The following is a 12,711-nucleotide window of genomic DNA, read 5'->3' as shown; positions in this document are numbered from 1 at the left end:
GCCTTCTAATGACAGCATGACTGCCATGCGGACTAGGTCTCCCTTGTGTGTCTCCCCTGCCCACATAGAAGCTCCAGGAGGGCAGGGGCTTGTCTTCATTCAAACGCCCAGGATGGTGCCTGGGACACAGCACACACTCAAAGCGTGGGGACGCCTGGCAAAGCAGATGGCTTGGATGGGCAGCACTGAGAGCGCCAGCTGCAAACTGCTGCCGGATTTTCTGACTGGTTTTAAAGAGAATTTGGAAATTCCCATTTTGTTGTGAAACCTCCTGATTTTAAAAATCCTGTGTGAGTTAAAGCGCAGCTGTAGGCTGTGAGCGGGGACTAGGGCAGAAAGCCATATTACTTGGATGACCGGAGCTGAGGTAGGACAGAGCTGGGGGAAGACAGCAAGTGGCCGGGACTACGAGCCCCAGCAGCACCGGGGCAGGAAGGAAGGGGGCAGTCTGGGGGCTTACCTGATGTGTCCCACTTTGGAACAAATGAGAATTCTGAAATTGGCTGCCTTCATCACCACCGCTAGCCCAGCCTAAGGCCCAAGACCAGGACTCTCCCCCAACCCCCGTTTCCCATACCCAGTTCGGTCATGTGGCATGGCAGGGTGACAACAACAACTCCTTCATCCCTGCCACAAGCCCGAGGCGGCTCAGCTGGAAGCACTGGGGCAAACTTTCTCACCGCCCTTGAAGTGCTCACTTCCTTAAGCATCAGGGAGACAACACCAACTTGAATCCAATTCTGGTACAGGGTTGGTGCTCAGGGTAGGTACAGTGAAATAACTTCAATGTGTCGGGGGAGTGAGGTGCAAAATCAAGCAAGAGGAAGTGTCCTACCTCTGAGAGCAGTTTCGAGACGATTTCCAGTGGGGCTTGGTTGATGGAGTCATCTTGCAGGGGGGATGTCAGGGCCATGTCCACCAGAGTTCGGATCTCCTTCAAGACAACTTCCCAACGGCTTGGGTTACTCAGAACTTTCTTGTATTTGTAAATCTTTTTCTGGTGAGGAGAGAGAGAAAGAGACGCAAATGTTTTATTAATATGCCAAGAGCGGAAGATACAAGACGATCAAATAATCAGATGCATTAGGATGTCAAAGGCTCCAAGAAACTCTCAGTGAAGACCACTCTCTCCCCATAAGAGACGGACATCTGAAAAGGGAAGATTCTTGCCCCACGTCATGGGTACATTTGCAGACAGCCAGGCCTCCTGATCACAGAAGAGGAATTTCCACACCATTTCCAGTGACTTTAAAACAGAATGAAGAGATTTCTCTTTCAGATCATATCTTCTGCCCAACTGACTTCCCAAGTGTTCAAATGCGATAGAAGTGGAAACATTCGTGGCCCCACAAAGGAACTTTCTTTGAGTTGGAAGTACTGTTTCTGCTCATCCCAATCCTTGAAGAGTGGAGTTCAGCTAAGAAACAAGACAGGCTGGCGGCCAGGTATTGAACCCCAGCCAGGCAGGGCCGCGCCCAGAATGGCCCCCAGGAAATGAAAGGCCACTTTCAGCTTCCACCTGGTGAGGAAAATGGAGCATTCTCACCTCCGCTTAGGCGCTACTTCTGAAGCTGAAGAGAGAGCAACTGGGGCAAGGGCTGCTGCCTCCCTCAATTTAAGGCAGTTCGTTCCGCCTCTCTGACATCATGGAAACAGGAGCCCTGGGAAGGCGGAGGTCCCAGCCAAATGCTTCTTCCCGGCTCTGCGGCTGCCCCCACCCCCACCCCCAACTCTCTCTCTCTCTCTCTCTCTCTCTCTCTCTCTCTCTCTCTCTCTTTCTCTCTTTCTCTCTCTCTCTCTGCTGCCCCAGCTTGCTGGGGAGTCTCTCTTTCTAACTGGATGAACTCCTTCATTAAGTGCACTACTCCATGGGGAAAACCTAATTTTAGTGTCACTGTGCCAGCAGCCAGCTGGGGTGACATGTCAGAATCTCTGAGCCAAAGTCTGAATGAGGGAAGAAGGAAGGAAGAGGTCAGGGGCTCCCACTGGCCCCTGAGGCCTGCAGGGTCTCCGCACCACTCAGTTTCTAAGCTAAGAATTACACAGTGGTCTTGGAACCCAGTGCCTCAAAGGAAGTATGTGGGGGACACAGCCCATGTCAAACTGAGTAGTTAATTGTGCTGGGCGAGGCACCATGGTGGAATGAGTGGCAGAATTCAGAGTCAGACTGACCTGACTCTTTGCACAAAATACTGCGCCCGCGGCACCTCGGTTTCCTTTTTTGTAAATTGGGCATGAAAATGCCTTGCAGCCTCTTCCAATATGTAACCCTTATAAATCCTGGACCCACGTGGTCCACTCTCTGTGTGGAGTTACATTCGAAAGCATAGTCCAATAGAATAGCCACCAGTAACAAAAAAGGAAACCCGGATACTTAACTAATCTCTTTTGAACAATTTTAAAAAGAAAAAATGTGCACCACACAGCAATACAAAGAGTATTCCATTTTGTTTCTCCCGTTTTTTTCACATTCCACTATTTTCTGGAGCCTCTTGCTTGCTAATCACACCCCTATCACCACCCCATCACCCACCTAGTTAACTCACACCCAAGTTTATTTCCCCCTCATCCTCCTAGATCTTTCTTGTGTAAATCAGTGTAACTGTCTCTCCCTACACACACATTCATTCTCTCTCTCCTCTGCTCTCGGAGGGCCAGCAGAACAGAGAAAACAAACGAAGTGAAGATGGTATAGTTTTCATCAGGTGGGGGAGAGGAAAAGACCAGAAATTTTCCGCGTCTATCATTTTGGATCTGATAAGGACTTGAAGAAAAGCATGGCAAGCTCTGTCAGGAGAGGGTGTTTAGTGAATAGTAAATGTGCTGCTGATGGGGATGATGGTGACAGTGAGCATTTGCTGAACTCCATGACGTTAGGCTTCCCTGGGACTGCGACCAGCTCATCCTAGTTCCCATCAGCCCAGCTCCCTGCCCACAGCGGTGAGGCAGGAGGCTGCCTTCCCTGCCAGGTCGATGCAAACACAGGGCCCGAAGCCTAACGGCGTGGAGACACTTCCCAAGGCAAGAACCTATTCCATCCTAGGAGATGAATGCTCCTTTGAGTTCTGGACACTGTGGTTTTGTTCCGTACCCAGAGAATGGCTTAACTTTTAAATAACCATGAAATGGTCACAGAAACTTGCCATACATTAAGCCCCAAAGAGAACCGCAATGATGAACACCCATGCCTTCCCGCAGTAGATTCTAAACTTGAATGCAGTCTGAGCTTTAAGTGCCTTTTCATCTGATCAGCTGCGAGTTATTTACCTTTCAAAGAACAATACCTTCATTTTTCATGTGTGTGAAAATGATGCATGCTTATTGTAAGAAATTTAAACCATGCTGAAAAGCACAAAGAAAAGGGTAAATGAAAACAAGAAAAAAGCCTCAAAAATCCCACAACCTCAAAACAGCCATCATTAATCTTTGGTGAACACTGTTCCAGCCAACCCTTATTTAAACTTTGCTGAATACAGCCAGCCCGTGGGGTGGGCAGCCACGGGTACAATGCCCCACTCTCTACACTCAGATGTCATCAGGATTCCGGGGCAGCAAGGTCCTGGCAGAAGGGCCCACTGGGAGCCACCGGCCCTCATGCAGCTTCCATTCATTCCCTTTAAGGGTGGGCCCAGCCTCAGCGCTCACCAGCACAGTGCCCTCTGTAGAGCGGGGAGGACAACAGCTCTCCCTCGAGTGCAGGAACCCTGCTTAAGAGGCATCCACAAGACAGTGGTCACAGAGGCTGCATTCAAAGCCAGAAGATCCCAGGGGTTGCAGAAGGGCTAACACTTAATGAGCACATACTATGTACCAGGCACTGTGCTGAGTGCTCATGGGCATCATCTCATTCCATCCTCACAGTAACCCCAGGAGCTGGGGACCTGCGACAGGCTGAGCAGCCCGGGGAGCAGACAGGAAGATGAAGACAAGTGGGTTATCTATTTGCGAGGGGCTGGAGGACACACAGTGCGTGGTGGGGAGGGAGAACTGGGAAAAAGAGGTGGCATCATGAAGCATTCTGACTGGACAACTGGCAACGTGAGCCACTGTGGGAAGGAATGGGTGCTGAATCCTACAGGGGCCTCGCGGACACAGTACAGATCAGGCCTTAGAGCTGGCCCATCCAAGGAGCAAGGAAGCGGTGGCATTTATCCATAAACTTCCTGAACACTCCAGTACTCTGGTGGTGCTGTGCCCAGGCCAACGTGCTCCCACGGCCAGGAATACACACGCCCCCCGTGGAGTCACACAGGTACACAGTGAGCAGCCTTCAGTGGGATGGTAAGAAGGTGAGGCACCTGCAGCTTCTGCTGTAGGACTCTAGTATCCTGTTTACACAGAAGACTATCACAGCTGGAGAGGTGACATGACTTGCCCAAGGTCACGCACCTAGAAAGGGGCAATTCAAGAGTCAGAATTGGCTCTGATTAACTCCAGAGGTCCCTCTCTTTCTGTCACATCAGTCAAGGCCAGCACTGACGATGGAGAGGAAGGACAGAGGCAGCAAGAGACACTGTAAAGGGGTCGAGAACACTTGGTGGCATGGGGTGAAAGCCAGGAGAAACCCACAGGCTCTTAGAGCCAGGGCCCAGGTGACGAGGGGTGGAGGAGCTGTGGGAGAGGCCAGTGGGAGCCACAGGTGGACAGGGTGGCCTTGACATCGTGGTCATGGCCGTGGGTAGGCCACTGGCTCCCAGAAGAGGCTCTAAGCTCTGGGACAGGGCAGCCACAGGCAGAGGGAGGCCTGTCCAGTCACTCTGCCATGGGTGACAAATGAGCAGGTTTCATCCCAGGAACTCTGATGAGCTCATTTGGTGATGAATCACAGTGGGGCTGAAATAGGGATACTTCTGGAACCCTGACTGCCAGGCTCCCAGGAGCCTGGCCCCTGTTTTTGCGGTGTGGTCCTACCAAGCCCACGTCACCAGGAGATGTGGGGGACCTCTTGCACGTCCAGAGTGGATGGGCCGCGGGAATGCTTTCATGGGGCCTTCGCACTATCTCTCTGCTTGTTTTTGTGCAAAAGAAGCCAAGCACATCTACTCTGATGTGCCAAGCACTGTGTCTTACATTTTTTAAAGGGTTCTGGGGGGAAAAATATGTGACAGTAATCATATATGGCCACAAAGCCCCACTTACTATCTGGCCCTTCAGAGAAAAGGTTTGCCAACCCCTTGCTGAAAAGGTCAAACCCCAGCCCAGCAGTAAATGCATAATGCTGCTGACACCATGAGCTATCAGGGACACGCCGATTCAGACCACAAAGAGACACAACTTCACACCCACCAGGCTGCCTGTAAGCGAAAAGACAGACGCCACCAAGTGTTGGTGAGGGTGTGGAGAAACCGGGATCCTTGTGTATTGCTGGTGGGAATGTGAATTAGTACAGTGTCATGAGAAAACAGTTTGGCAGTTGCCTAAAACATTAAACCTAAATTTATCATGACCCAGCAATTCTGTTCCTAGAAATCTACTCAAGAGAACTAAAAACAGACTCTACATAAAGACATGTACACGAGTGTCCACAGCAGCATTATTTATGACAGCCCCAAACTGGAAATGACCCACACGTCTATCACCCGATGAATGAATGAGCCCGATATGGTCTACCCAGACAATGGAATACTATTTGGCAGTAAAAGGGGTGGACTTACTCATACATGCTACAATATGGATAAACCTCACAAATATTACGCTGAGTGAAAGAACACAGATGTGAAAGACATATCGTATGACTCTTTTTATATTAAATGTTTAAAAACGCAAATTTATAGAGACAGAAAATGGAACAGTCATTGTCTGGGGAGGGTGGGTGGCAACAGGGATTAGACTGCAAACAGACTAGAGGGCAGCTTTGAGGATAATGGAAATATTCTAAAACTAGATTGTAGAGATGGTTGCACATCTCTATAAATTTACTGAAATCACTGAATCATACACTTAAAAGAGGTGAATTTTATAGTATGTAAATTATAACTCAATTAAGGTGTTTAAAGAAAACCCTAACCTGGGCAGGCAGAGGAGGGCATCACACAAAGCCAGAGGCAGTAGGGCTTAGTGGTTAAGCACTCAGATTTTTGCATCAACAGACTTCAGTTCAACTCTAAGCTTTGCTCCATCCATCCATCCATCCATCCATCCATCCATCCATATCCATGCATCCATCTATCCAACCACTCATACAACAAAACTACTGGCAAGCACCTACTGTGATGTGCCCAGCACCGTGTTAAATACTAAGGTAAGCAAAGCAGACAGGCCCCAGGATTCATGGAACTTACAGTATATTACCTGCACCCTACTTTCCTAATCCGCAATGTGGGAGGAGAATACTACAGGCTGCCATGGCTAGTCCATGAAATAATATACAGAGGGTGCGCAAAAAATGTATACACATTTTAAGAAAGGAAAAAATCTATTAACATTGCAATACTCAATATATACCGATAACAAAAGATGAATACTGGCTGCAGCCAGGCATGCAGCAGAAGACACGTTTGATGTCTGCAATTACAAAAGGTGCTCAAGGTGGTCACCATCAGCGTCCAGACACTTCTGATTACAGTGAACCACTGCTTGAGCCATGTTGAGTGAAGTGTCCACTTGTATACATTTTGGCACCCCTGTACATAAAGCATCAAGCACCAATCCTGGCTAAACAGCAGTTCTCATTCTTATCACCTACCAAGTCCTAGGAGTGAGTGGTCCAGAGCAGGCAGGACTTGGGAGGGATCCCGGCCTCCGTGACTAAGCCCCACCAGCTCCCGAGACAACAGAGCCAGCAGCAAGAGCCTCCTGCCTCCCAAGAGGAACAGCCAGTCACTCTGTTGCAGTCCTCACCCTCTGCTTGTCAGGGAGGGGACGTTACCTGGGCAACACCCGCCATCTCTCCAGCAACTGCTCCCACAGCAGAGGCAACCACAGACGCCCGGGTTCTCTGGCCTGGGAAAGCAGAGCCCGTTGGCTTCTCCACGGGAGATGAGCTGACAATGAGAATGTGCCCCTCGCCAGGAGAGGTGTGACTCAGAATGTGCTGGAAGCACGCCTCCCAGTGATCGGGGCTGCTGCTCTGCCGCTTGCCGCAGCCTCCGAGGCCCAGGCTCACACAGGACGCATGCTCCCCACCACTTGTCATTAAAGGAAAGGCTGCACGGCTCTCTGAGAGCCACTGAGAAGAACGATTCAGGGAGGGAGCCCGCCTAGCTTTTAGAACTTCTTTCCGGCCGAGGTCCCAAAGCTGTGCTCTCCAGCAGGAAAGACACCAGCTCCATGTGGCTACTTAAATTTATCTTAATTAAAATAAAACAACGAACACTTCAGTGCCTTGGTCCCACCAGCCACATTATAGCTGCTGTACAGCCACATGTGCCCAGTGTGTGCCATACTGGATGGCGCAAATAGAGAGCACTTTCACCACCACGGAGTTCTGTCCTCAAGTCTTGGAGTCCCCTGTCACCATGCCCCCAGAGGACCAGTAATGTGCTGGCTGCCTCTCCCCATCACTCAGGCAATGCTTATGTGCCAGGGCCAGAATGTGAGTGGCACCCTGCCCACCTGCCCAGCCCCTCCGACTGTCCCTCCAGGTCTACAGGCTGCTGTCCCAAATGTCCCTTGCACACCTAGGAAGAATAATGACTGGTTAGGTGACTTCTCTGGCTTCCCCGATTTCTTCACAGGAGCCCTTGGCCTCCTCATTCCTTCAGGACCCGCTGGGCTTGTGAGTGCTGACGTGTGCTGGGTGATCACCATCCCTGTCAAGCCCGTGTGTCTCTGGGGGCCCTGACCCTTGGGCGGGTGCGGGGGAGAGGCATTTTTGGCCTTCTCCCTAGTCTTCCAGAACAGCTTCCCTTAAATCCTTTTAGCATCAAAGACCATCACTTTGCCTTCAGGTACAACCCAGGCCTATGACTGGCCCGTGTATGTCACCCCCAAACTGCCCTTGACCATTAACCTCAGACTAGCTCATAACCTCTCAGCTCACCTGGTGGCCTCTGCACAAAGACCCTACTTTAGCCAATTATTCAACTGTTACCTGCTGGCCTTACCAATTGACAGATGGACTAATCAGATTACCCTCCAGGGACTCAGGGTTTTCAAGGTCAGTGTAGGGATACCTGCTCTGTGAATTGGCTCTACCGAGGGGGAGGGGAGTGGAGGAAACAACACAAAATGAGACCCAGCCCAGCCCTGGTCATCTGTCAGCTGAAAGGTCAGGCACAGCTCAATTCATTCTAACAAAGCCACTAATTACAGCAATATTGACTACCACTCATCCAGTGCTTACAGTGTTCCAGGAACAACCATAATAGTTTGTGACAAGTGACGCCCGTGCATAATTGTCAGCACTTTTGGAGGGCTCTACATAGGCTGGGCCCTATGCTAAGCACTCTGTATATACAAAGTAATTTTCTGAATCCTCACAACCCCTCAGTGAGTTAAGTGGTATAATTAGCCCCATTTCTCGGATGAGAAAACCGAGGTTGAGAGAGCTTAGCTCATGTAGCAAGTCAGAGCCAGAGCTAGAATGGGGCCCCAGGTCTAGCTCTGGATCCTGAGCACCCGACCATGCCTCTCTGAGAGGCACACCTGAGTGCTTTCTCTGTCTCCACTGATGCTGTCACCTGCTGCTGAATGAACAAGTCCGTTCAATTGGAGAGTTGAGCTGGCTACCCAGGACAGTTCCAGACTGGCTGCAGCCGGGCATCCAGCTGGCATCTACCTGGAAAGCTGGGTCCTGAAGAGACGGGCAATCTGTTTGAAAGCAGGGAAAAGAGCCTGGGCACTCAGCCCCCTAAGTGCCCACCAGAGGCGGTCTCCTCACAATCATTACTGCTTCCAAGGAAACAGCAGGAACGCGGGCTCAGTGTCCTGCTCATCATCTCTGGGGCAGGGGCTGGTTGCCTGGGCAACCAGGCATCTGGCTGGTGAGATGAACTGGCCTTGGTGCCAGACTCTCAGCTGGGTACCACATCTTACTGGGTACTGAGGGCCTGCTGCATCCTTGGCAAAATCCAATTACCACATGCATCCGTTTGACTGCATTTAAAAAACTGTGTATGGTCGTTTTTCTCACTGAGCTCTGGGCTCCTTGGAGCCTCGTTTGTCTCTTTACTGTTCTGGGTGGTGACTGAAACCACTTTGGGCACATGGAAGGTACTCTCAGTGTTTGTAAAAGGGAGGAGAATAAAAATCAGGAGTAACGGCTAACATGGATGGAGTGCTTCTGCTGTTCCAGGCATTGCACCAAACCCGTTAACCCTCCTCAAACACTCCTGTGTGCAGAACTACCTGGGGGGCCCTGCGGGAGGGTCTTGTTCAAAGGCAGATTCCAACTCAGAATCTGGGGGAGGCCTGGGAGTCTGCAGTTTTATGTAGCTTCCAGGTAAGAATAATGTTCTTGAGCCCTAACCTGCACACCTCGTTTACTTCTCCCTACGAGGCAGATACACTCACTCTGTCCCCATGATACACAGGAGAAGGGGCACTGGGGGATTAATACCTTGCCTGAGGTCACACAGCTGGTGTTATGGGTTGAACTGTGTCCCCCAAACTGACATGTCCAAGTCCTAAAATCTGGTATCTGTGGATGTGACCTTATTTGGAAATAAGTCTTTGCAGATGCCATCAAGTTAAGATGAGGTCATGCTGGATTAGGGTGGGCCCTGAATCTAACCGCTGGTGTCCTTATAAAAAGGCCCTGTGAAAACACACTCAGATGCAAGGGAGAGTGGCGCATGCAAAGATGGAGGCAGACACTCGAGAGATGCAGCTACAGGACGAGGAATGCCGAGATTTGTGGCAGCCCCCAGGAGCTGCGAGAGGCAAGAGAAAAGAACCTCCCATAGAGTCTGGGGGCAGCAGGGCCCTGCCAACACCTTGATGTTGGAGAGCTGGGATATGATAACTTCCTGGTGTGTTAAGCCACCCAGTCAACGGTACTTTGTTACATACAGCAGCCACAGGAATCTCACACAGTGGTGAGCCGCAAAGGACGACAGACCCCAGGACACTTGGCCCCCCTTCGCTCTATTGTTCTGCTCCTGCCATGTGAGCTGACCCTTCTACCCCTTTTATCTTGTGTTGGTGGCAGTTGAGGGCCCTCTGGCACTGTGGGTGAGAGGGCACTAGCACCCAGGCGCCCCCACTCTCAGCAGCCTCTCCCAGCTTAGCCTCAGTGTGGAATTCGTTGGGTTTTGTCTTCCTGGGGGAAGACTTGACAACACCCCCCATCCCCCCGCATCTCTTTCTTGCTTCCTCAGGGGGTGGGAATGCTGGTGTCCACCTACATACTGATAACCGGAACGAATAAGCCCCGGGTCATTTGCTGCCTTGGGAAAGACTTGATGGGGAGACCTGCACACTTGGGCACCTACCCCATCAGTGATATCGGGCAGGAGGAGCCACCTGGTCACCCAGCGGGGTGACAACAGGGGGAACGCCCAGGAGAATTCGGGCAGGACATCAGTGCAGGGCTTGCTTAGGGTCCTTGACAAAGAGGGGTCATGAGACAGACTCCGGCTGAGAGCAAATGGAGCTCACTTTCCTTTTATAAGGGTCACACATCAGCCACCAGTAACCCCCATCATGCCAGCTGACAACCCAGGGCTTCCTACAGCGGGCACTGAGGTAGGTACTCAGCCCAAAACAACTATTTCAGGGTTCTCAACCCTGGCTATGTACCAAAACCACTTAGGGGGGCTTACCAACATTCCAGTAACAGAGTCCAACCCCAAGTCAACCTCATCAGGTGGGTGTTGGGGGCAGGGTAGAGACCAGGCATCCATATAATTTTTGGCACTGGTGTATTTTAAAGTATGTTTAAACACCAATGGGCATAGCAACATTATTCACAAGAGCCAAAAGGTAGAAGGAACTCAAGTATCCACTAATGAATGAATGGATGAATAGATGCAGTCTCTCCATGCAATGAAGTATTATTCAGCCATGAAAAGGAAGGAAATTCTGACACGTGCTACAACATGGATGAACGTTGAGGACATTATGCTAAGTAAAATGAAATAAGCCCGTCACAAAAAGACAAATACGGATGATTTCACTTATACGAGGGACCGAGAGTAATGAGATTCACAGAGACAGACAGTGGAATGGTAGGTACCAGGAGCCGGGGGAATGGAAATGGGGAGTTAGTGTTTAATGGGGACAGAGTGTCAGTTTGGGAAGACGAAAAAACCCTGGAGATGATGGTAGTGGTGGTTGCACAACAATGTGAATGTACTTAGTGCTACTTAAAATGGTTAAAATGGTAAATTTCATGTTATCTATATTTTACCACACTAAATGAAGTGTATTTAAAATCCAGAATGTAGCCAGGGGTCAGTAGGGCTGGTCCAGTCTAAGGGGGCAGGTGTGACCCCAACCCCCACACACACACTTAAGATGAGGAGACCATGACATAGAGGGGGGATAGCAACATACTCTGGGCCAAAGCCATCTGTCTGAACCAAGACTCCTTCTCAGGGTCACCTTATCGTCCTGAGTCATGGTCCATGAAAAGACACTGAGCTGCACAAACACAAGTACAGCCCTGGACCTGCTCTCAGCATCTGGACATGCCCTCCTGTCCCCATGTGGCTCTAACCCCAGGCAGGTCATTTCTCCCAGCAGCGCCCTGCTATGGCGTACCATGGACAGTGCCCAGAGCGGGGCTGCACGCGCCTTCCAGCCTGGTCACAGCACTCACAGGAGGCTGGCGGGCTTCCAGTCCTATGCTTAGCACACCCAACACTACATTCTCACTGTCCTTTGCTCACTTGCCTCCCCCACCAGCCTGTCAAATCTGGGAAAACAGAGGCTCAAGCAAGGCCATTTTGGCTTTCAGGTGTGTGAAGTATAATAAACCAAGAGTGGGGCACAACAGCATTCGAACTTCTGATAAGCTGTGCAGCCTCAGGCAAATGAAAGCACATCTCTGAACCTCAGATTCCCCATCTGTAAATGGGATAATGGTAGCACCCGTCTCTTGCAGCTGTTGACAAGGTTAAATGTGATTGTTTCATGTTGAATGCTCTGCACTTTCTAGGTACTCAATAAATGGTAGCTATTGACTTCAGTAGGGCATTGACTAAAGATAGTTAACCTTTGAGAAAAAATAAGGGTGACTACAGACACCGTAAATGCCCACAGATCGGGACATAAATAAACCATGGCCCACATGCACAGTGTAATATAGAGCAGGGGTGTCCAAACTGCGGCCCGCGGACCAACTGCGGCCCGTGATCCATTTTTAATTGGCCCGCAGCAAATTCCAAAAATATAGTTTACTTAAATAAACCAGGTGAGGCAATACGTACTTCACCTCGAGTGAGTGGCCCGGCTGTTTGTGTATTTTACTGCATATGGCCCTTGGTGAAAACCGTTGAAAAACGTCTGGACACCCCTGCTATAAAGCAGAATGAAGGAGAGCTAAAAGATCTGCCATGGAGTCCATTCCCATGGAACACTAAGTGGAAGAGCAAAACCACCCACGTGCCTATGTGCATATACATGTTTACACGCATGTACTGCACATCTATGGGTCCAACACACAGGGCGGGGGGTGGGCAGGACATATGTCAGGCTGATGACAGCTGTCTCCCTCAGGGAGGGAAGTGGCTTGAGAGAAGACTGGGGCAGGGGCAAGCGGAAGCTTCAGCTTTGTCCTATAATGTTTCAAATTGTCACAGGAAGCCATATCCATGTACCATACACTTA

The 12,711-nt window shown here is 50.3% G+C and overlaps 1 protein-coding gene across 1 annotated transcript in view; it reads right to left on the bottom strand.

Moving 5' to 3' along the window:
* CMIP (c-Maf inducing protein) overlaps positions 1-12,711 on the bottom strand; it is a 237,096-nt gene that overhangs the window by 53,788 nt on the left and 170,597 nt on the right. The window contains exon 4 of the mRNA XM_081030396.1: positions 836-997. Coding sequence (XP_080886522.1) covers positions 836-997 — 162 coding nt within the window. The remainder of the gene's footprint in view (positions 1-835; positions 998-12,711) is intronic.

This window comes from Rhinolophus hipposideros (assembly GCF_964194185.1).
Source record: "Rhinolophus hipposideros genome assembly, chromosome: 21".
Lineage (NCBI taxonomy): Eukaryota > Metazoa > Chordata > Mammalia > Chiroptera > Rhinolophidae > Rhinolophus > Rhinolophus hipposideros.
The sequence above is the reverse complement of the archived record's forward strand: the minus strand, read 5'-3'. Positions and strand labels throughout refer to the sequence as shown.